This window comes from Homarus americanus, unplaced genomic scaffold, assembly GCF_018991925.1.
Source record: "Homarus americanus isolate GMGI-L3 unplaced genomic scaffold, GMGI_Hamer_2.0 scaffold23578, whole genome shotgun sequence".
NCBI lineage: Eukaryota > Metazoa > Arthropoda > Malacostraca > Decapoda > Nephropidae > Homarus > Homarus americanus.
Window position 1 is genome coordinate 616,767 of NW_024733231.1, and position 26,564 is coordinate 643,330.

Here is a 26,564-nt window from a genome sequence, read left to right on the forward strand (position 1 = left end):
TAAATTTCATCATTTACGCGGGTGAAGTATAATTTGTTTACTGTATTTACTGAAGATATTTGTTTTTAGCTCATAAAATATATAATTTACATTGCTGGAATTCTTATAAGATGGTGATTATTTTAAATCTAAACATCATAAAATTTGCATTAGACATACAAATTTTAGATCTAATGTAAGAATTTTATTAGAAGGAGCAAAAAATTTATCTTTTGTGCAAAATATATGATGTTTATATTCAAAATATTCCTGGTCTTCAAGGAATCCAGCAATGTCAATTATATTATCCTAACTTTAGTCTGAGGTATTATTTATTACTTAACATGTAAGCATACTGTTTATCCCCAAACATTTCTCTGGTAGGAAGGGAAGGTGGGGGGGTAGGGACGGAGGGAAGAAGGGATCCAGCGAGCGTGGGAAGAGGGGGGGAGCGGGAGGTGGGGTACTTTGATTGACAGATAGTGTCTGGGTGAAGCATAATTTGTTTATTTACTGAAGATATTTGTTTTAGCTCATAAAATTCATACAAATTACCCGGCCAGAACATAATTTACATTGCTGGAATTCTTATAAGATTGTGATTATTTTAAATATAAACATCATAAAATTTGCAATAGATATACAAATTTTAGATCTAATGTAAGAATTTTATTAGAAAGAGCAAAAATTTTATCTTTTGTGCAAAATATATGACGTTTATATTCAAAATATTCCTTGTCTTGCAAGTAATCCAGCAATGTCAATTATTATTATATTATCCAAACTTTAGTCTGAGGTATTATTTATTACTAAAAATGTAAGCCTACTGTTTTCACCCAAACATTTCTCAGAGAGGGAGGAGCCAGCGAGCATGGGAAGGGGGGGTTGAGTCCATTATTTGAATGGACATTAACCGGGCAACTGTATTTCTCTTAAATATTAATTGTGTGTGCATACCATCATAAAATTAAGATGTTACTTTTACTACAACGTACGTATTGTGATGGAAGAAGTGGAGTTTTGGGGTCGGCCCAGTCTCTATTTCAATTAATCCCATATGTTCTGTTATTTCATTTACGCGTTTCTCATTTTACGCAGACCTCCAAGGGTTAAATTGACTGCGTAAATGCAGACTCTACTGTAGATAAAAAAAAAAAATTATATATGGGGCAGGGGAAGGGGGGTTGGAAATAACACTGCTTACCTCAACTGTTTAAAGAAAATCAGTTATGTTATTACTGCACAAGGTTATTAAAAGAATATTACATTACCAACAAAAAAATATGAAACAGAACTTAGTGGGTTGAAAATCAGACATATAAATCTGGTTGTCAACAAATGTTGTCACCGAGGTTGTTATTTACTGTAAAATCTTATATGTAAATAACCACAGAATTTGTCTTATGAATAAAGAGAAAACTGTATAATGTACAGTACTATAAAGATAAAAATAAGAATAAATAAGTGTAGGAGTATATTGCATGTGGAAGACAAATGTTTATCTGGGAGCAGCTGGCAGAGGGGTGGGTGGCTCCCTCCCCCTCTCTCCCACAAGATTCCTTTAACTCTACTTTATCCAATTCCATTACAATATGCATATAATTTAGGATCATTTGGTGCCAGGTTGATAAAATATTCTCCTAATAGAATCAACTTTCCTGAAAAAATAATCCCATTTCATACTCATTTGTTTACAAAGAGCAAACAGATGATTGGCTTACCATAATGTTTGTCGAACACTTAGTAAATTAGTACAGTACATACAGTTGTTATTATCATCATTGAATAATTACTACTGCAGTGTATTTAGCACCACTTAATTAGTAATATTGTAGTCCAAAGTACAGTAATATCTCATATTTCGCGGGATTTCATTTCGTGTTTTTTAATTTCGCGAGCTCTACGTAATGTAACCAAGTCTTATAATTGACATAAAATATCATGAGTTTCGCGAGATCCAGTCAACTGAGCGCGTGATCCAGCAAGCTGGATGCTGGCCACCGTCTTGAATGACGTTACAGCCCTCATACCAGTTACAGTCATTTCTGCTACAACGCGTGTTTTGTCAAGGTGAATTGGTTGAAACATGATCGATGAATAGGGAACGCTGTTTGTAAAACGAGAACTTTTGCATACGAATGTTGGCTACAGCACGATTCCATCCTCAACGTTTTAATCGTGGAGCGGGGTCATGCAATGTTTACAGTTGTTACAAGTGAGCGTTCCATCGTTGGTTGTGGATACGCAACATGAACTTTTGTTTGTGACGTCATTTCTGCCCGCGTCCGCTCGCTTTGTTTACCGCCAGTATGGGCTCGGCAGTGTTAAGTACAGAGTATCTCCTTTCTTATCGTACAGTATGTTTCTAGTGGTATAACGTGTAAACCTTGCTCGACTTTTATAACACCAAGTAAAGTATTATTTGTGAAAGATTATTTTTAATTATATTTTAGAGTTCCACGGAAAATAACTTACTTATTTATGAGGTTTCGTGTGGTGGATAGACCACGTTGTTCATCGTAGTTTCTAGACTAAATAAGTCTTTACTTTTATGTTCATTATTTTGTCACTCGGTTGAGTCATTATTTGATCAGATTTAATTTGTATTTGTTTATTTGTGTACATACTGATATATTATTTTTATTGTTTGTTGGTTAATATACTCTGTAATTAAAACTACTGCATGTATTTCAGTATACCCCATAGTAATGAGGTGATGGTTTTGGTGAGATCTATTCTTTGGACCTACAATATAAAGAGAAGTTGAATTTGTAATTTGGTACACCCTAAGAGGCCAAGGGTCGTAATAAAATTGGCGACCTTGCCAGGATAGATCCCTTTATCACTCATTAACTATTGGGAATATATAGATACTGTATAGAGATTCTTTATTGATTAATCATGGCTACTTTTGATGTTGAGGAGTTTGTTGAGAATCCATCAGTGAAAATGTTGAAAGACTGTGTTCTACGAAAGGATGATTGGATGAAACTTGCTGATACATATCAAATTGAGTATAGACGTAGTCAAAGGAAGTCTGAAATTCAAAATGCAGTACTAACTGAACGTGTGAATGAAGAGGTGCTACCGAAGGGGGCACTGACTTTGCGTTCATTTGACCCCAGAGAAGCTGTAGAAATCATTAAGTTAGAAATGGAGCACGAGTTGGCTTTAAAGGAAAGAGAAAAGGGAAAGAGAGCATGAAAGGCAGCATGAATTAGCATTAGCACAGGTTAGCAGTAGAAGACAAGACTTACAGGCATTGTCTTTAGAATCTGAGACAAAATTGTTTGATGTGACAAAACATATGAGACTTGTGCCTGCTTTTGAAGAGGAGGATCCAGAAGCGTTTTTCATGCAGTTTGAGAAAATTGCAAAGTCTTTTCAGTGGCCTAAAGTCATGGATTGCTATGATTCAAAATGTGCTCACTGGGTCAGCTCGTTCAGCATTTCTGTCTTTGTCAAGTGAAGTTTGTCATAGTTATCAGTTAGTGAAAGAAGAAATTCTTAAGGCATATGAACTCATTCCTGAAACATATAGAGTGAAATTTAGAACTACAGTGGGGTATGCTATAACGAACATAATTGGTTCCAGAACCTCGTTCGTTATAGCATTCGTTCGTTATAGGATTAATCCGTTCCAGGCCCCCAAATACAACCGCTTAACACTGAAAAAATTCTGTGGAAAATGTAAAAAATACGGTACTTTACCTTACCTTAGAGTTATTCAGCATGCAGGTACCCCTAAACACTGGCACATCACTATCACTTCCACTGGGAGTCTTGGCTTTAAGGTCTTCAAACAATTGTTTAGCCTTCTCACAAATTATAGCTTCACTAATGTTACCACCTGCCATTTCTTTCTCCTTTATCCACACTAAGAGTAAATTTTCCATCTCTTCAATCACATTACACCTTGCTTTGCTAAGTCTAAAGATTCCCTTAGCCACTTGCACAGTTTTTAACTCCTCTTTATTCTTCAAAATCGTACATATAGTCGATTTAGCCATCCCATATTCATCACTAAGTTTCGCAATGCTTCTTCCATTCTCACGTTTCTTTATAATTTCTTTCTTAGTTTCAAGGGTTATTAGCATTCTCACTCGCTTTGGACGACTCATTGTTACAATTGTATACTTGTATAACAAAATAGTTATACAAATAACGCGAATTTCCACATCAAAAGACGAAATTTCAACAATAACAGTGGTGCACTGGCTACACAATGAGACAAAGATGGCGCCTGACGCTCTTGTTGTGGGTCGCGGTACAACAATATTCATGCGCCAGGCGAAATAGTCCCGTATTCATCCGCGTTCGTTGTAGGAGTTGCGTTCGTTATAGCATTCTCAATTTTATAGGTAAAACCGTTCGTTATAGGAATATTCGTAGTAGGATCCGTTCGTTATAGCATACCCCACTGTATGAGAAAGACTGATGCACAGTCATGTATAGAATTTGTTTATTCATTGAGTAAAATGTGTGGAAGGTGGATAAAGTTTAGCAAGGGAGAAACTTTTGAGGAACTTGTTCAGTTGGTTCAAAAGAGCCACTCCAAGAGATATACAATTGTACTTAGGAGAGAGAGATATAAGTAATGTTCATAAAGCTGCTGCATTTAGCTGATAGCTATGCCCTTACTCACAAAATGCATCCTGTTAAATCTCAAAATCATTCAGGTGGAAAGGGTTTTGTAACCAAGGAAAAGGGTGGTAGGCAGGATAGTAGTACTGCTTCTTCTAGTAAAGTAAATTTTCATGGAAACTCAGGTGAGCTTTCCAAGACCTATGCCAAGACTAAAGCATTTGTCTGTTTTTACTGTAAGAAACCAGGTCATGTGATTGCGAATTGCCCTAAATTAGAAGCAAAAATGGAAGAGCCAGTGCTCTCATTCGAACCTCTGGAAAATTTTGACAAAACTTTAGTGAGAAATCGCCCAAATGAGGATTCTTTTGAACCTTTCATGTTTGATGGTTCAGTTGCAGTTGAAGAATCAGGTGATCAGTACCCTGCAAAGATTTTGCATGACACTGGTGCTTCTCACAGTATTCTGTTGAAAGGATCTGTTCCCTGCGTGGAAGATTCCTATACTGGAGAGCATTTGGTGCTTAAGGGTGTCAGTGGAGTGATCACTGTTCCTTTGTGTAGGGTGTTTTTGAGAACTCCACTTGTGACTGGTTGGGTGACTATTGGTGTTCAAGATTCTCTTCCTGTGACAGGGGTTACTTTTTTGCAGGGTAATGATATTGCAGGAGCCAGCGTGGTGCTAGATCCTGTGGCATCTTCGACTCCTACAGTGGAAAATAATACTGGTTTAATTGAAGAAGAATACCCTGATTTATTTCCTTTATGTGCAGTTACAAGGAGCCGGGCTCTTCAGAATAAGGTACATACCGTTCCTTCAGTTGACTCTAAGCTTTGTATTGCTGATAGTAATACACCGAGCAATGATGACAATGATTTAGGTATTGTGAATCTGTTTGACAGTCAGGATGATTCATTTGATAGTGACATAGGTGGGAGAGATGTGGGTGAAGCTAAAGATTCAGTTAACATTCATTCCCCAAAATCTGAAGCTGATCTCTCTTCTGGTGACAACATTACCATTCAGAAAGTATCTGTCACTAGGGAAAACTGATAGATGATCAGCAGAGTGACTCCGAATTAGCTGAACTATGTAGAAAGGCTGTGGATATGGAAGAAGCGGCTCGCTTGTCTGTTTGTTACTACAGTGGTCCCTCGGTTAACGAGTTACCTTCCATAAGATTCTTAACTCCGGTTAACGAGCAATCCCTCGATTAACGAGTTTCTTACGAGCCGACCTGAACATGTTTTCGCTTGCATTTGGCGGTCCACCAGCTATAGTATTAGTCCGCCAATACAGTAATCGGCTCTAGGGCTTAAATTCCTTACCATTTTAGCAAATATCAAGAAGTTTATACTATTCAATAATTTTAAAAGTTTAATATTACATTTTTTAGTAATTTTAACAATTATTGAACATAATTGAAGGTAATGAAACTAGTTTTATGCGCGCCATCCAGCCTCTCAACACACCACACATGCGTCAGTTTTTGTGTCTTTTCAGTGGAGGTAACATCTTGCTTGAGACTCTCTTCAACTAAATGCTTTTTTCTGTTGGCAAGCAAATTATTGGTCATTTTGAAATTTATTTTCCATATTGACTCTATAATGCAGTGCAGTGTTGATTTAAAGAAAATAATCTTGAATTACACCAAGAGAACTAAAATTTTATGGGTGAAATGGCGCCATGGGGTGACTTCTCTTCCACCCCAAGGCCTTCTCTTCTCCCTTCTCCTCCACCCCCATTCTAATTCCCATCATCATCATCATCATCATCATCCAGGAGCCTTCTACATACACACCTCAAAGTAAGTGTACTTTTCTACCTTTTTTGTTGAATTTAGGCAATTTTCGGTGAGCTGGAACCAATTACCCAAAAACCCATTGAAACAATGGTTTCGGTTAACGAGTTTTTCGGTAAACGAACAACCTTCTAGAAAGGATTGTGCTCGTTAACCGAGGAACCACTGTACATGGATTCAGGGTTACTTATGAGGAAGTTCAGATCTGTATCTGATCCTGCTGATGAGTGGAATGTTGTGCATCAGGTTGTGATTCCCAGATGTCACAGGGGAGAAATCTTGAAATTAGCACACGACTTTTGGGAGGACATTTAGGAGTTAGGAAAACATAAGGAAAATATACAAAAAGATTTTGTCGCATTTCTACTGGCCAGGAATGAAAGGTGATGTTGCCAGATACTGTAGAACTTGCCATGAATGTCAGATGGCTGGTAAACCGAATCAGGTCATAAAACCTGCTCCCCTAAAACCCATTCCTGTGGTAGATGAGCCATTTAACAGGGTTATTATTGATTGTGTATATCCTCTCCCAAAAACTCGACGTGGCCACCAATATTTGTTAACAATCATGTGTACTACCACCAGGTACCCAGAGGCTATACCATTGCAAAACATCAAAGCAAAGAGTGTGGTAAAGACTCTGACTAACTTCTTCACTAAATATGGCATTCCTAGAATTGTACAGTCGGATCAGGGTACTAACTTCACTTCTTTCCTTTTCCAGCAGGTGATGAATGAATTGGGTATTAAACAATGCTTAGCTTCTGCGTACCACCCTCAAACCCAAGGTGCGCCTAGAGAGGTTCCACCAGACTTTTAAATCCATGCATAGGAAATACTGTATGGAGTCTGATAAGGATTGGGATGAAGGAGTACCACTTATGTTGTTTGCCATAAGAGAGTGTCCCCAAGATTCCCTAGGATTAAGGCCCTTTGAAATGATTTTTGGTCATGCTGTAAGAGGTCCTATGACTGTGTTGAAGGAAAGATGGATAAGTAATCAGATGAAAGTCCCTTTGTCAGTGTATGTAGAGAAGTTTAAAGAGAAACTGAAGAGAGTAGGTGAGATTGCTCGTGAAAATCTGTCAGAAGTACAGGAGAATATGAAAAAGCAATATGATGAGCATTGTCAAGCAAGAGAATTTAAGCCTGGAGAAAGGGTTTTAGCACTTATACCCCTGTATAGAAATCCCCTTCAAGCTAAATATGAGGGCCCATTCACTATAGTTAAAAATTAAATGACCTCAACTATGTCATAGCGACTCCAGATAAGAGAAAATTGGAGAGTTTGACTCATATCAATAGGTTGAAACCGTATTTTGGTAGGAGTGAAGTGGTTTGTTCAGTAATAGGAGGAGAGGAGGTGGTCCCAGACACTGATTTCCAAGTGGATATCCCCATAAAAATCTGTAATTCCAGTATATTGTGTGACCCTACCTCTAAAGTATCCCATCTTTCACAACAGCAGCCTCAGGATGTGGTGCAACTGCTGCAGAAGTTCAAGCCACTCTTCGGCGATGTGCCACGCCAGTGTTCTCTGCTGGAGCACGACCTAGTACTGCTGCCTGGCACATCTCCCATCAAGCAAGCACCCTACCGAATGAGCCCTGATAAGAGGGAGAAGCTGAAGCAGGAGGTGGAGTATCTGCTGGAACATGACCTAACTGAGAGGAGCAGTAGTGCATGGGCGTCACCCTGTGTGCTGGTGCCTAAACCCGACGGAAGTGTCCGCATGTGCACTGACTACAGGAAGGTCAACCTGGTGACACGTGCTGATGCATGTCCATTGCCGCGCATCAACGACATCATCGATAGTGTGGGTCAAGCATCATTTGTCACTAAGCTGGATCTTCTCAAAGGCCACTACCAAATCAAACTCTCGGAAGAAGCAAAGCAAATTTCAGCTTTTGTCACTTCGGAGGGGCTGTGGCAATACAAAGTTATGCCCTTCGGCCTCAAAGGAGCACCAGCAACATTTCAGCGAGCGATGCATATAGTGACGTCAGGCCTGCCTGGAGTGTACGTCTATCTAGATGATCTGGTCGTCGTTGGTGACAAATGGGTACAACACATTGGTCGACTCAGTGAACTCTTCAATCGTCTAGCAGCGTTCAACTTCACCGTAAGCCTACCCAAGAGTGAATTCGGACATGCCACCTTAATCTTTCTTGGTCATGTCATTGGACAAGGGAAAATTGCTCCAATTGATGCCAAGGTTGCTGACATTTTCAGTCTACCCGCACCTCACAATCGAAAAGCACTCAGAAGATTTCTCGGGATGGTTGGATTCTACAGGAGGTTTTGTCAAAATTTTGACAGGGTGGTCACTCCCATGACAAATTTGGTCAGCCCAAAAAGAAAGTTTGTGTGGACTGATAAATGCCAGACAGCATTCGAAAAAGTTCGTGGGTTGTTGGCGACGGCACCTGTACTGCAACTCCCAGACTTTAAGAAACAGTTTGTGATACAATCGGATGCGTGTGACACAGGAGTTGGTGCTGTGTTAATGCAAAAAGGAAAAGATGGAATATTGCACCCGAACTGTTATTTCTCGGCCAAACTGAAAAAGTATCAACGTGGATATGCCACAAGAAGAAGCATTGGCCCTTTTGTTAGCTCTGGAAAAGTTTGAGGTGATATTTTATACAGATCATAATCCACTTCAATTTGTTCATAATATGAGAAATAAGAATCAAAGACTGTTACGGTGGTCATTAGCTCTTCAACCCTATAATTCAGAAATCAAACACATAAAGGGCTGTGATAATATTATTGCCAACACTCTATCTCGTGTTGAGTAAAAGTTTATTCAGAGCTTCTTAAACTTTTAAATTAAGGGGGGAGATGTTACGGGTGAGCGTTCCATCGTTGGTTGTGGATACGCAACATGAACTTTTGTTTGTGACGTCATTTCTGCCCGCGTCCGCTCGCTTTGTTTACCGCCAGTGTGGGCTCGGCAGTGTTAAGTACAGAGTATCTCCTTTCTTATCGTACAGTATGTTTCTAGTGGTATAACGTGTAAACCTTGCTCGACTTTTATAACACCAAGTAAAGTATTATTTGTGAAAGATTATTTTTAATTATATTTTAGAGTTCCACGGAAAATAACTTACTTATTTATGAGGTTTCGTGTGGTGGATAGACCACGTTGTTCATCGTAGTTTCTAGACTAAATAAGTCTTTACTTTTATGTTCATTATTTTGTCACTCGGTTGAGTCATTATTTGATCAGATTTAATTTGTATTTGTTTATTTGTGTACATACTGATATATTATTTTTATTGTTTGTTGGTTAATATACTCTGTAATTAAAACTACTGCATGTATTTCAGTATACCCCATAGTAATGAGGTGATGATTTTGGTGAGATCTATTCTTTGGACCTACAATATAAAGAGAAGTTGAATTTGTAATTTTGTTACACCCTAAGCGGCCAAGGGTCGTAACACAGTTCCTGTTCAACATCACATGTTCAATTGATTTGTGTCTTTTGTTTGTGAAGTGTTTTTTGAGAGGTACTCTGTAAATTTCGTTTTTTCTTTTCTTTTTTATGCAAATTTCACTGTTACCCATAAATACTGTATGAAAAGAATAAGTAAAAAGAATGTTTTGCAGTGAGGACTAATAACGGTTTATACCAGCGCTCTCTGTTTACATCATGTGATTGGTTGAATCGTGCGGTTTCGGTCGATTGCTCCATGATTTTTGCTGTTTTCTCCAATTTTGTTGTGTTAGCGATGAATATGGAAAGACAAGGTAAGAAGAATGTTTCCAAGAAGCGTTCTGGTGATCGAATTGCCGGTAGTGAACGTAAAAGAGGTTTACAAGAACGCAACTCTCGCGTTGTAGCCTGCGCCATCCTAGCAACCGCCCGGGCTGCTATTGTGTGCTTTTTTGGGTGGTGCTTCCACCTGTCAAGTCAAAATAATGGCCTCTACCTCTACTGGGGGTCCTACTGGTGCTGGTGGCTGTGGGACAGACCCACCTAAGCGGCCAAATAAGGAAAAGGAGAAACAGGACTATCATAAGGGAGTTAAGTTTGCCAAGTATTCGATGCAGGATAAGCAGAGTGTGATTAAGTAACTTGAGGAAGGCCTAAAAACTAGTTTTCGGAAAGCACAATCAGGTCAATAAAGGCAGAATTTGTATCATTTGGAGGTTAAAATGGGAAAATCAGAGGTTTATGTAGAGTGGCCAGTCTATATTGTTATTTTTCCCATTAGTTTGCATTTAGCGAATTTGAATTTGGCAAAATTTTTCCAGTCTATATTACTCACGAAATACAAGATCTTACTGTATTATGTTTCTGCATATACCCTGGTTTATTCATTAATCATTTGTCTAAGTACAAGCAGCCAAACTGAGTCATCATATAACACTCAAAGGTAGTAAATAACTTTTTTAAAAAGGTATATCAAACACTATACAGTGTGTTATAGTGACCCCGGTTGTAAGCTGGTCTACTGAAAGCTCACACGAACGCTGAGTAAACAACCTTTTGATTCAGCTTATCCTTTTATTTTCAAGTCATATTATAAATTACATACAGTATTTTATTTTTCTTTATTACTGAAGATGTTATATTAATCTTGATTAAATTTCATAAGAGGCCAATCATATGAGAATATAATACTGAATCAATAAATAAATAAACCTGAAGATGCGGCAACACCTGATCAGCCCCAGCCTGCTTACATACTCAAGTGTCTTAGTTCTCAGTAGGCCAATGTGATTAGACAACTGTATAGTACTCAGTGAGTGTTGTTCATTTCATACAATTTGTTTTATTTAATCTTTCTCATTTGTTATCTTTTTATTATATTTTATTCTTTTAGTACTTATGGTGACCAGAGCACCTCAGTCTGAAAAAAGCGAATTCCAATATATTGAAGTCCGATTTATCGAGGTTTTACTGTGTGTGTATATATATATATATATATATATATATATATATATATATATATATATATATATATATATATATATATATATATATATATATATATATATATATATATATATATATATATATATATATATATATATATATATATATATATATATATATATATATATATATATATATATATATATATATATATATATATATATATATATATATATATATATATATATATATATATATATATATATATATATATATATATATATATATATATATATATATATATATATATATATATATATATAAAATATCTCAGTTGTTAGCCGGAATCTCAAACCCGGAACTTTCCGATAGCCAGAATTGAAATTTTCTTGGAAAATTATTCCCAAAACTGGAATTTTCTGGAAAATTCCAGCTTTGGGAAACAATTTTCCTTGAGGCACATTTTCTGGAAATTTTAAGAAAATTTTCCAGATGTGTACGGTACCTGGAAAATTTCAGTGATGGGGGATAATTTTCCCTGGTTCGAGAGATGATGTACAGTAATGGGCAATTTCTGGAACTTCCAAGAGCATTTTTCCTTTAACTGGAAAATTCCAGGGATGAGGGATTTTTTTTCCAGCTTTGAGAGATGTTATCCACAATTTCTGGAACTTCCGAGAACATTTTTCCGTTTCCCAGTAGTGCTCTGCACCAATTGTTCCAGCTATCAGGGATATCACTTGTATATAAAGAAATTACTCAAAAGTTAGAATTATCCCTAACCCCCCACATACACACAAACATACAAAATATTGACGTACTTATCCCCAAAAGCTACATCAAAGCTTTCTATTCTGATGTCTTTTGTGTTGCAACCCCCTTTGGCATCGAGAGCTCGGTCCTTTTTGCTTACAACCTGAAATAAAATTACAAACAATGGTTACTTGTGTCATCAATACATACTCCTCTGGCTTTAAAATTAAAGGAAAACTAATGTGTATTGTACTTCAATACTGTGTCCTTGAATATTTTATGCTTGCAATGTTAATAAGAAACCTACCTGGGATGCTGTTGCCATATCCATTATAATAGCTGGCTGAGTGTCTTTCTTATCTGTGTTTGTTCTTTTTTCTTTCTTTTCCTTCAGTTTTGCTTCTGCTTTGTCAAGTTTTCTTTGGTCTACTTTCTGGGGAAGAAATAATGACAAGTTTACAATAATTGTGCAGGTATAACACAGCATTGTACTGTATAATGGCTCCCTATGTGCCACTCTACTGTGTAAGGTTTATATTTTCCAGATGACTACAATCTGTTCATACTGCCATAGTACCAATAATCAAGTTGTCATAACACTGCTGAAATAAATAACACTGGCCATAAAACCTTTTATTGTAATCACCAAATTTGTGAACATAAAGGATTCCTGTGATTAAATACACAGCTTGAAATTATAACAGGTATGATGACCCACCTTTACAGGATACAGTACCAGCCAGTAAGGAACACAAAGAGATGTGGATCACTTCAATCCTGAAGCACCAACCCAGTACAATACAGTATACAGAACTGTGTAACCTATCACTACATTGTATACTGTACATGGTAAGCAGCAATTTTGATTTATTTACAAAAAATTGGACTACTTGCAGAATTAATACCTTACAACAACCTTCTGTGACTATCAAGGGCATAGATCATGGGAGACATACCACCCCTCTTTTGTAAAAGGAGGAATAACACATAATTTGATACTTCCACTTGTAAGCATTTACCAATGTTGAAGTGAGGGCTAGTCACCCAGTGTTGAAGTGAGGGCTTGTCATTCTTTGTTTAAGTGAGAACTTGTCATCCAGTGTTGAAATGCAATTTTAGAATGTGGATCCCTCTCATTGGAAGGCTTGCCATCACATCTATTGGACAAACTAAAATCGTTCCGGACCATGGGAGTTTCCGGACCACAGAATGCCGGACTGGAGAGGTACGACCTGTATTCATGTAAATCATGTGATAACAAGGGCTTACTATACAGCACACCACTTGTTACTCCCAACACTCTCCTGGAGTGCTATCCTAGGTTAAAGGACTTCAAGTTACACAAATGGTTTGGCCCTATTGTGGGTATAACATGTTTGAAGGTCACAATTTAGCCAGATGAATGCCCAGCCCACATATACAACATTGCCCTTGTTGATTTGATCCCATGTATGGACACATTAGCCTGAATTACATTAGGTTAATAACAAATTTATTTGATATTTGTAAAACTATTAAAAAAAGGATGCATCCTTTCCAATAATGAAAAATAGTGACAGCTGTGTGAATTAGTCTAAAATTCTCCACAAGTGCTAAAACCAGAGATGAAAGAGAAGTTACTATTGAAGGGCTATCCAAACAGCATGGCTTTGAGCTGGATCTAAGGAGTCAAGCCTGGAATCACCACTTATGGTCAATGCATCTGACAAGTGAAGTTCACATACCGTATATCACGGCCTATAAGGCGGCGGGGTGCATAAGACGCCCCCCCCAAATTTCCACTTAAAAAGTAGCTTTTGAGCTCTATTTGCTGTATAAGACCAGTACCCCAAATGTGACACTTACCCACTGACTCAGTAGTCCTTTACCAACCATCCTTGATTTTTTAAAATAAGGCCAATTCACTTCAAGTAATGTCATCAAATTATACCCGCTGGTGTAGTGTAAACACTAGTGACGTCACTGAAGCGTGGTGGGAGTGTTCCCTCGTCTCGGTGGTGTGGTGTTCCGACTATTTATACAACATGTGGTTCAACAGCAACCACCGTATTCTAATTGTGGTGTTTCATTAGGATTTGAGTGAAAAAGGTTACCAGTATGTACTTACTACATACATTTATTACACAAATATATATATATATATATATATATATATATATATATATATATATATATATATATATATATATATATATATATATATATATATATATATATATATATATATATATATATATATATATATATATATATATATATATATATATATATATATATATATATATATATATATATATATACTGAATATACTATGTAAAAAAAATGAATGTTCAATGAATTATTTATGGTGCATTAGGGTACTGGCCACTTCAGATGGGCTATAAATAGCCGTTATCTCCCCTCCATCTCACCCTGAGGCAGACGGAAGCGTCTTGGTAAATAACATGTTTGCTTATTTTCCATTTACTTTAAATAGATTTACCGAATTATTTGTTTTATTTATTTATAATATACTGTAATATATTAAACACACTGTAATTATTTTCTTTAATTTATAAACTGTTTTGCGACAAAGGAATGTTCTCCAGTAGTGTTTCATTAGGATTTGAGTGAAAAAATATTACGTACTTACACAATTGTTCCTCTTACTTTGACAACACAACATACATACAGTATATTATTTCTCAGTTTTGATCTTTTTTTTTAATTTTTGTATTTATTTATAGTTAGTTACTTAAAATAAGGCCAATTCACTTCAAGTAATGGCATCAAATATTACCAGCTGGTGTAGTGTAAACACTAGTGACGTCACTTGAGCGTCTGTAATTAACCGTCGATAGTTTCAAGAATTAATGCACTCATTTACTGAATATTCTTTGGAAAAAAATAAAATTTAAATCAATTATTTATAGGAGATAAATATTATTATGAGTAAATATACCGATACCGGTATGCATTACTGACCACCTCCACGGCTAAAAATAGCCCAATCTCGCGGTCACTTTCCCTTTCTTGTCTCCTCACTGGCAAATGGGGTGGGGGGGCGTGGGGAGGGGTGTGTGATGATAGCTGTGTTTATTACAGGGGTATAAATCTCTTTTACGGTATGTTAGACAGGTTTATAATACATTTTTATTATTTTAATATACCGGTAATCTTAATTTGAATCCAGCTTGCCAAACGTAAGTTTCAGTATAAAATAATTAGTGGTAAGACCTTGTGAGTGGCTTACGATGTTTTCATCACTCTTGACACACTAAACCACAATATTTAAGAGGTAAGAATTTTAAACTTGGTGGTTTAGACGACCCCCTAACTTTGGGCAGATTTTTTTAATGTTCAAATTTCGTCTTATAGGCCGTGATATACGGTATGCTGATATAACATCAAAATTCATTGCCAACTAACTCAAATGATGACTGTTGTTTTTAAAAATGCCACTTCATACAAATGGCTCTTACATGAAGGCATAACTAATTAATACATCAGTCCCAGCCTTTAATATAAGAGTTTATGTGGGATTTATCCCTGGTACCTTGCATACTGAAACTTGAGTCACTGAAGGAGAGTGTTTGCTCTTAAAAACATGATATTCAACACAAATAAGTGCAATTCAATTTCACCTAAATAAACATAACTCAGTACTTACTAGTCCATCATCTCTTTCCCTAGACCAAACAGATTTAATAACTTGATCTTCTAATTCCATGCTGGCTGCCATCTCTGCTAACTGGACAGGTGCATCAAGAATCTTCCGTTCTATGGTTCCATTGGGAGTTGTAAGTTTTGCCATCACTTCTTCACACAGTTTCCTGCAACCATTATGATGATGAAATTCAAATAAGTTAAGCCACAGGTACAAGCCAAGGGTTCTGTCAGGACTTATCACTACATGGTCATAATCAGGACTTATCACTACATGGTCATAATCAGGACTTATCACTACATGGTCATAATCAGGACTTATCACTACATGGTCATAATCAGGACTTATCACTACATGGTCATAATCAGGACTTATCACTACATGGTCATAATCAGGACTTATCACTACATGGTCATAATCAGGACTTATCACTACATGGTCATAATCAGGACTTATCACTACATGGTCATAATCAGGACTTATCACTACATGGTCATAATCAGGACTTATCACTACATGGTCATAATCAGGACTTATCACTACATGGTCATAATCAGGACTTATCACTACATGGTCATAATCAGGACTTATCACTACATGGTCATAATCAGGACTTATCACTACATGGTCATAATCAGGACTTATCACTACATGGTCATAATTAATCATCTAATACAGTAGCAATATTATTCCTGAGCATATCACATATCTTCAAACCCTTTTACTTATTTCCATTTACAGTAAAGGTAATGACTGTTAAACGATGGATCTATTTAAGATTGATCTGTGTTATGATATTAAAATATTAAAACCGTTTACCGCTATGCGTTGGCTATGATCAGTTTTACGATGGTCACGACCCGAATGCTTTTCCTGCATTGTCAGTGCTATGGTAAAGTTATGTGCAATAACTGGTGAATATTTCGAGATATAGTAACGCATTTTTTTGCTCATTCTCTATGAACAACTGTGTGTGCATATAATAGAGCAAAAATTTTGAAGAAAATTTCATATATCTACAGTACCCAAAATTGTGAGTTGAAAAATTAAATTAAATTAAATTAAATTAAATTCAACTAATGCTGCTCACAGCATTGCATAGTAGGGGAGGCTGAGATCCCGATGCTGCACCCCCTCCCGCTTCCCCCTTCCCTTCCCCTCCCAAGATCCACATTACTCCCACAAACTTAATAAATTTTTATTCTCTATGTTTTTTACCTCACTATAATCATCTTTTATTTTTCCTTGCACATTCTGTATGAAAAATTGTGTGTGCATGTAATAGTAAAAAAAAAAAGGGGAAGGGGGAAACAATTATGTATGTCTGCCCCCCCTGCTGTGATAAATCCAGCACATGTACAAAATGTTTATTCCCTTTATGTTTTTGACCTCATAATTATTTTTTATGCACATTCTGTATGAAGATTGTTGTGCATGTAACAGTTATAGAAAATGAAGAAATTACATATTTCTACCCGAAATTACTTGTACAGGTCGTACCTCTCTAGTTCAGCATTCTGTGGTCCGGAAACTCCCGTGGTTCAGAACAATTTTAGTTTGTCCAATAAAAGAAAGGCAGCTTTTTTTTTTTTCTGCATCATTATTATTATTATTATTATTATCATTATTATTATTATTATTATTATTATTACAGGAGTATTAAATTTTTGCCCCTCAGGCCCCAATGTGGGTGATTTTATCAAGATATATATATACAGTATTACCCCGCCTAAAGCGGTTTCACTTAACGCGTTTTATCATATACGCGGTGCCTCGCCAGAGCTGAACTTTCACTTAACGCGGAATTTTTCATCATATACGCGGGAAGCGGCGCGGGCACGATGCGCACAAGGTCGCCCAGTCATCAAAACATTACCGAGTTCTTCACCCGCCACCCACCACAGCCGGCCCAAGTCAGTGATAGTGATAATTATAGTGAGGATATGGACTTATATGGCCTTTGAGGGGTTTGACAAAGATGCCCTGCAAGCCTCTGTGGTGGATAGTGATACAATTGATACAAGTGATACAGGTGAGGGCCAATAATCTGCCCTCTGCCTCGGAACCAACCCCCCATCCCCGTGTGCCCAGCCATCTTTTCTACTAATGCAAGTGTTAAAAAACCTAATATTATTGATATTTCTCTTAATTATTAATTGTGTGTGCATACCATCATAAAGTTAAGATAAAATTTTTACTACAACATAGTTGTGTGTCGTCAAAAAGTGGAATTTGGGGGTCGGGCCAGTCTCTATTGGAATTAATCCCATATGTTCTGTTGTTCACTTAACGCGGTTTTCACTTAACGCGGTACCCTGTGGGTTCAATTGACCGCGTTAAGCGGGGTACTACTGTATATATACTGTATACAGTGGGGTATGCTATAACGAACGGATCCTACTACGAATATTCCTATAATGAACGGTTTTACCTATAAAATTGAGATTGCTATAACGAACGAAACTCCTCCAACGAACATTATTTAGAAAAAAAAAATTCTTTTTTTTTTTTTTTTACTAATTTATTGTTTTTTTATTACAAGTATTAATGATGTTCTTTATTTCAGGGGTTTAGATGCTTATTTATGCACTTTTTTACAATTTTTACAATTTCATATTATATTTTTCAGTGTTAAGTGGTTGTATTTGGGGGCCTGGAACGAATTAATCCTATAACGAACGAATGCTATAACGAACAAGGTTCTAGAACCAATTAGATTCGTTATAGCATACCCCACTGTATATATATACATATATATATATATATATATATATATATATATATATATATATATATATATATATATATATATATATATATATATATATATATATATATATATATATATATATATATATATATATATATATATATATATATATATATACCAAGGAAGAAAAACACGAAGTTCTAGCTTAGTGTAATTCACATCTTCAGATGTGAATTACAGCACTTTCAAACTGTTTTGATTATCAACATATACTAGATCATGACGCACCTACAGTGATTTACTAGCATATATATATATATATATATATATATATATTTGTATATATTTTTATGTATGTATATATATATATATATGTTTTTTTTTATTTTTTTTTTTTTTTTGTTCTGTATACTGTCCATAATAACTGCAGTACAGTATACTGTACTCCATACATACTGTACAGTACATGTGCTGTACTATAATACATACTGTACAGTACAGTATGTATTGCTTTATTATACATGCTGTACAATACATCTATACTGTGCCTATATATATATATATATATATATATATATATATATATATATATATATATATATATATATATATATATAATATATATATATATATATATATATATATATATATATATATATATATATATATATATATATATATATATATATATATATATACCTGTATATATATTTCATTAGCCCATAAAAGCGCTCGGACTTCTACATATAATCAACATCCTCCGTCAGGACTCAAACCCAAGATCTTATGTGTGTGACTGGGGAACGTTATCTATAGACCACTAGGACACTAAAAGCAGTCATAGACTTTGTTATATTTCACACAAAGCCTGTTCATCGAGCTTATGGCACCGTGAAGCTTATATTTTTACCCAATTTCTTCTTTCAACACAGCCCCACTATGTTATGCATACCTTATCTCTGCATCTTTTTCTATTCCAACAGCATCTGCTAAGAGACCACCAATTGCTTCATAAACATCATCACTAGTTTCAAAGTCCTCTGTACTTGTGAGCACACCTGTAAGAAAAAAGTAAAATTGAGCACTAAAATTTAACTCTCTAAGTTAAATTTATTCTTCATAAAACAGTGATTATGATGATGAATCACTACAACATGAGAACATGGTACTGAGAGATTTATGGGGTTGTTATTGCAGTATGAGTGAATGGATGACAACTAATTAGGAGAGCTTTTACCTGCTTATTTTATTTCCTGAGAAAGAAAAAGCACAAGAACAGGTCAAACAAGAGTTGTAGTCATACAGGCATGTATTCACAAAGACATACCCTTGTCAAAGACTAAATAACGTTGAAAAATGATGTTTTAAATTAATGGAGGTTATATGATATTGAAAACTACTATGACATGGAGTTTTACAGACTGGAAATTCAACAAAAAAGACATGGGCTCTCCTAGGTGTCCGCATAGACAGATGGAGCATGTGGTAATGGTACTACTGTATACCAGTTCCACAGCTGGTATATTCACCAAAATACTGTGAGCAAAAGACAAGTGCAGTACAGTACTGTACAGTATAGTCTGGATTTCTCAGAGAGGGAGGAGCCAGCAAGCATGGGAAGAGGGGAGTTGAGTCCATTATTTGAATGGACATTAACTGGCAACTGTATTTCTCTTAAATATTAATTGAGTGTGCATACCATCATAAAATTAAGATGTTATTTTTACTACAACGTACGTATTGTCGGAAAAAAAGGAGTTTTGGGGTCGGCCTAGTCTCTATTTCAATTAATCCCATATGTTCTGTTATTTCATTTACGCGTTTCTCGTTTTACGCGGACCTTCACGGGTTCAATTGACCGCATAAATGCAGACTCTACTGTACACAGAAAAATAATACAATAACAGTGTTAAAAGCTAAGTAAGTACTAGTTATCTAAAAGTGTCCAAGAGTAATGCAGGAAATAAATAAGGTACAGTACTGCACTGCCATTCAGTACAGTACAATACAGTACTCCCAAAAAGTAACCAAACAGCCAGCAGCAAAGGATATATATACAAAAACTCCTCTTCTTGTGGATGAGTTCGGTACGTTCCTGAAGCTTGTTCCTAAGTCCAACTTTACACTTATAGATGTTGAATATATTGTAAAAAATAAACGATATACAGTACAGCTATACTGTACCCCAATAATACATACTGTACAGTACAGCTATACTGTACCCCAATAATACATACTGTACAGTACAGCTATACTGCACCCCAATAATACATACTGTACAGTACAGCTATACTGTACCCCAATAATACATACTGTACAGTACAGCTATACTGTACCCCAATAATAAATACTGTACAGTACAGCTATACTGTACCCCAATAATAAATACAGTACAGTACAGCTATACTGTACCCCAATAATACATACTGTACAGTACAGCTATACTGTACCCCAATAATACATACTGTACAGTACAGCTATACTGTACCCCAATAATACATACTGTACAGTACAGCTATACTGTACCCCAATAATAAATACAGTACAGTACAGCTATACTGTACCCCAATAATACATACTGTACAGTACAGCTATACTGTACCCCAATAATAAATACAGTACAGTACAGCTATACTGTACCCCAATAATATACTGTACAGTACAGCTATACTGTACCCCAATAATAAATACAACAAGCGAGTTAGAATCGTGAAACATTAATACAGTAATTTAGTTTAAGTATGTAACCACGTCTTCCTTCACCCGCGGTCAAATACCATAATACGTTGTACATATTATCATGAAGATTTGCTTTACAGTTAAAAGTATGTCTCTGAATATGTATTGCCATTGCTATAGCACCAATTGTATTTACCCTCGACATATTGGAAGATCTCTTCGTCTATATCGGGGAACTTGTCCCTGACCAGTTGACTGGGGACTGCCATGTTTACACTGCCAGGGAGGCCACAACACCCACCACTCTTTGTTAACATTAATGCTCTACAACTATATCTTTCTCTTACCGCACACTTAATAATGATAAACCATCATTATTTACTAAAATTGTATACTTTTTAATATATTGATAAGAAGATGGAAAAAATATAACAATGTTATCATAATTCACAGTTTGTTGACATTCAATAATAAATTGATGGAGATATTGCTGTTAATTACTGACTTGGGTTATTAAGGTTTACTCTGAGTGTCTATAGGTGCGTGTGTACATGTGCGTGCTTGGTACTCCCATAGTGTGTGCGACCGTGTGTATGTCAAGTGTTAAACCCATTTCCAAACTCTCACCCTCACTTCCCATCCCCGCACCCCAAAAGAACCTTTCGAAGCACTACAACCATATTTTCCTTATACTTTAAGATATTGTAATTATTTCGGATTCTTGTTACCCACAGAAGAATTATAGGATCACCTGAAGAATCTGCACCCCAGCTTAATTCACCTTAAGATTAAATACCCTAACACTAACCTAACTTCATCCCCTAAATAGTGTAAGGGCGATTTATCTTTATTTTCTTCTTTCTTTCTTTTATCCTCTTCACCACTGATCGCCTCGTTAGTCGCTTGGGCGATAGATCACGTCTCTGATACTTTTCCTTTTATTTTATCCTCTTCACCAAATGATCGGCTCGTTAGCCGTTTGGGAGATCTGTCACGTCTATGTTGGCGAGTACTGGGCATGCACCGGCTCCTGAATGTACCTGAACCCGCTCCAGTGTTGGTCAAGTCTTCTCTTGAAAGAGCTCACACTCGGTGCTGTCACAACACTCTCTGGTAGATTGTTCCAAGAGTTCACAACTCTCACTCCGAAAAAGTTTGTCCTCACAGTTTTCTGGACTTGCGGCTTCTTCAATCTTGAGCTGTGACCCCTTGTGGGGCGAGCGTCCGCCAGATCCAAGTAAGGACACTCAACTGAGTAGTGCCCCTTGAGATGCTAATACACCTCAATTAGGTCCCCCCTTGCCCGTCTGTAGTATAAGCTAGGCAAGTTCAGGCACTCCAATCTCTCAGCTGTTCAATGCCTCAGCTTTATCCTGGTCAGAATCTGCATAACTACCATCTTCAAGCCTCAGGTCTGATACTCCTACTCGCATTTTCAATTTCAACTTTGCATAGCGGTAAAACGCCTTTGGGTTTGACTTGACCTCGCTTGCAACCAGCCTCTGGAACTCCTTTTCAGCCCTTCTACACTCTATCTTTGCTTAGTTTCTGGCTCTTGCATATATCCTCCTGTCCTGCTCATTGTTTGACCCAACCCACCAGGGGCGATTCTACGGGTGGGGCCAGGGGGGGCCATGCCCCCCCCCCCCAGATTTTGGGCTGGCCCCTGGGTTGCCCCCCCCCTCCCCCAGATTTTGGGCTGGCCCCTGGATTGCCCCCCCCCCACTTTTTATTCTCAAAATTGTAATTCCAAAAACATTCCCAAAACCAGGAAGTGAGTCAAGTGACTCAGGCAGTGGGAGCGCCGCACGCTAGATGCAGGCATGGGTGAGGTGAGGTGGGGCCCGGAGGGTAGGAATTGGGAGGGTGCAGATATGCGGGGTGGGGTCACATTATGTGACCCCACATCACTTTGTAACGACCACGGTCATACACGTCAGTTAACGCCAAAATCAAACGATTCATATTACGTTCAATAGCCCACAAAACATGTACCTCTGCTTTTATTTTGAGTCCTCCATCTGCTGAGTCCGTTTTCCCATCACTTCAAGACACCTCAGTCCTCCGTTATCCCATTTTCTCTGACTTACTGAAACCAACGTCTCTATAAAATGAATTTGAATGTGAGAGAGAACACCCTTGTTTGGAGTCTACTTAGATATGTCTGTTTACAGTTGGAACAGTCAAGATCCATTGTGAGTGTTGTTGAGCGCTTCAACTGTCTTTAGTGCTAGTAAGACGTGTCAAATAAGTGAGTGTCGAGTTTGCCAGTTAGAGTGGCGTATTTTATGTCGTCCGTGGGGATACCCATGAGTCTCTGATCGCTACTGAAGTTATATTATTTTGTCGCCCCGACATCAGAGAATCTGATGTTTATAGTTTAGTTAGTGTCAGTTGTTTATTTAAGAAAGTCATTCATCTTCTGAACAGTTCCTGTCAAACTCAAAATTCTCCCAGATTTAACGGCCATTTGACCTGGGATGTGTTTGCGGTCAGGTCAATAGAGTTGCGAACTCATATATAACTCCATTTCATCTCTTTCCTGACAAACTCAATCTCTGATTAAATCATAAATATAGATGTAGAAAATTAGCCTGATCTGTGACACTGACGGTCCAACGACTACTGTGAATAGAGGGTCTATTGTTAGTGTTAGTAGTAGGTACATGCCTCAGGCCCGTGTATACTGTATGCCGGCGCGCGAGGTAATACCACTTCCTCTGATATTTCTCCTTCACGTCTCCAGGTATGTTCACGTGTGTTCCACCCCGCCATATTAATTCAGTTTAACTTAGTCAATTTTGTTAATATCAGTGTTCATGTTTTAACGTGGTAACTTCTGTGCCAAGTAAAGTAGAGCTCTAGCTGGACCGGTGCCAGACGTATGTTTTGTACAGTATAGTGAAGTTAAATATTCACTCCCTCTGTGATATCTCCACGTCTCCAGACCCTGTTGTGGGGGTTAGCAACACTCCTCAAGTCCGGGAGCCGCCTATGGGCACCATGTCTCTCGAAGGATGTCTTTAATGTGGTGAGACTCCTTGACAGACCGCCACGAGTCAACCTCCCCGGGCCAGGGCTGATCACTCCAGGGTTGGCTCGGTCTGTCAATGGTCTTGTTTCCGTACTATTGCAGTTGTGTGTACAATACTTCTAAAATTCACCGACTATACCAATATCGAGTCAAGTTTGCTGCACAAATAGTATGTCATTGTGTTATAGTGTTACTGCTACTCACAGAATAATTGTGTTATTGTCCTGCTGGTCTTAAGTGAAGTGTACTGTACTCTACGTCATATTCTCTGTCTTTACTCTGTTGGGTTAATATTTACAAGTTGCCAACACCTACATATATATTGAGTCTTAAATGGGGAAAAAGAAAGAACAAACTAAAAACATAGTGGATGTATTGCTGTAAGAGCTAAGTTCCTACTAACGCTATTTTACCGTGTGTGTGCTTTGATTGGCTAAGTACTTCCTGTTTAATGTGACGGGTGGGTCTGCCCCCCAGGAAGTTAGGTAAGTTTGTTTGGTTGGTTAGATTCTATAGTAAATGTTGCCTTTTTTATAATCTATGGAAAAAATGAACAAAATCAAACTACTCCTCCTGGTTAGCTACTGTACACAACGATCGACTCGCGGCAAAATAAATTCCAAATGCCATCAGTTGCGGTCAAATACAGTTCTTGGTTGTTGGATGAGTAGCCAATCAGAGCGCACTCACAGTAAAATATCATTAGGAGGAACTTAGCCAGTTACAGCAAAATATCCACTGCCAACTAAAAATAATTTATCCTATAATGTTTCCGTAAAAAATGTAGGTAAATATTTAGTTACCAATACCTTATATACTGAGTGTTATATAGGGAGAAAGAAAAAAAAAAGGCACTCACGGTAACATAGTATTAGTAGGAACATAGCCGGTCACGGCAAAATATCCACTGCCATAAAATTACCAACAATATTACTTGTTCAATGTGGGCAGGGTTTTGAAGTAGAGGGAAAATGTTGGGTAAAGTACAAAAAAAAAAGCCCCCCCCCCAAAAAAAAAACCACTAAGCAATCTTTTGAGAACCTTATCTAACGTTGGTGATTATTCGGATCATGACTGTCTGCTGCTTTTCATTGAAAATGGGTTTAAAAATACTTAGTTTTCACTGATTTTATTAGAGGGTACTGCATTATTTTGGAAAATATATAAGCATTTACCAAAGAAAATGAGTAGAAGTGAAAGTAATTAGGGTACCAAACCGTTGTCTAAAAACATTCTCATAATTACTGAACCGCTAACAGCCACATCTTGTATATTAGCCCTCACGGTATATTGTTTAAATCCGTTACATCACAACTGATGATGCGACTGTAAGAGTGCTAAATTACCTCCCCTATATCTAGAAAACTATTCATTTTCTCAAGAAAATGAATAGAAGTGAAAGTAATTAGCATACAAAACTGTCTAAAAACACCTTCCAAGGTAGGATATAGGTTAGGTTTTGGTAGGATTGGTTAGGTTAGCACATAATTTCAGCCATTTTTATAATTTATATTTTTCCCAACATAATACAGTATCCACTAATAAAATAATTGATAAATGGGTATTTTTAAGACCATTTTCAATGAAAAACAGCGGACGGTCACGAGCCAAATAAATTACCTTATTTTCTCGTTATATTTTCATCAGCAAGTTCTGATACAACAATCATTTCTTTGGAAACTGATTTGTTTGGTAGATTATTAGCCCCCTAGGTGCGCTCTACTTTGTCATCTCGGCGGTGATGTCATATTGACACGCACCAATCGACACCAGTGTACAGTAATGAGACCGTGTTGCTCTCACATCTATAAAAAATTAAAATTACACCATATCATAGTATAGTAAGTTCTTTCTGCTTAATATGTCGGGGGCAGTCTTCTAACAACACTTCTGCTGCTTGTTTTTCTTATCAACTAAGGTTAGGTTAAGGTTAATTTAGAAATAACCACTTTTTAACACCTTTGTCAAAACTATAACTATTCATTGTAAAACATAGTGAAATTGCAGCATTTTTAAAACCTTTTTTAGGAAAAAATGGAGGCGAGTCAGTCATCAATAATTACTGTTTTTGGTGTTTAGTATGTGATGGTGGTGTCTTTGGTGCTCAGGTGAGGAGGGATCCATAAACTCAAAAGCAATTCTTAGCATTTTGACAAGTAAGGAAAGGTTAGGTAAGGTTTTCAAAGGTTTGTTTGGTGTTGTTCTTATTTTACCCGACATTTTCCTTCCACACTACAGTACTTCAAAGCCCAGCTCACTTTGAACAACTAATATTGTTGGTAATTTTATCGGTTAAAATACTGTACTGTATTAGAAAAAAATAAAATTTCTGATGGAAATGCTAAAGAATAGATTACAGTACACTAGGCAACAAATTAAAAAAGTAAATAAAATTCTGTAACATGGTTCAGAGCAGCTTCCTTTTGGTAATTTTGAGTGCTGATTTCAAATCTGGCAATAAAAATTCTCTGGCACGTACATTTTATTTG

General features: G+C 36.9%; 2 protein-coding genes across 2 annotated transcripts in view; one reads left to right on the top strand and one right to left on the bottom strand.

The window, feature by feature from the left end:
- The window catches only part of LOC121869524 (ATP-binding cassette sub-family F member 3-like), an 89,771-nt gene extending 68,384 nt beyond the window's left edge, over nucleotides 1-21,387 (bottom strand). Inside the window, exons 1-5 of the mRNA XM_042370882.1 lie at nucleotides 21,238-21,387; nucleotides 19,315-19,420; nucleotides 15,656-15,818; nucleotides 12,314-12,439; nucleotides 12,075-12,169 (exon numbers count right to left, since the gene is read on the bottom strand). Of these exons, the coding sequence (XP_042226816.1) occupies nucleotides 12,075-12,169; nucleotides 12,314-12,439; nucleotides 15,656-15,818; nucleotides 19,315-19,420; nucleotides 21,238-21,358 (611 nt within the window). The 5' untranslated portion in view covers nucleotides 21,359-21,387. The remainder of the gene's footprint in view (nucleotides 1-12,074; nucleotides 12,170-12,313; nucleotides 12,440-15,655; nucleotides 15,819-19,314; nucleotides 19,421-21,237) is intronic.
- A 2,641-nt stretch (nucleotides 21,388-24,028) lies between these two features.
- Nucleotides 24,029-26,564, top strand: part of LOC121869525 (bromodomain-containing protein DDB_G0270170-like) — a 42,193-nt gene continuing 39,657 nt past the window's right edge. The window contains exon 1 of the mRNA XM_042370883.1: nucleotides 24,029-24,072. The gene's annotated coding sequence lies outside the window, so the exon portion shown is untranslated. The remainder of the gene's footprint in view (nucleotides 24,073-26,564) is intronic.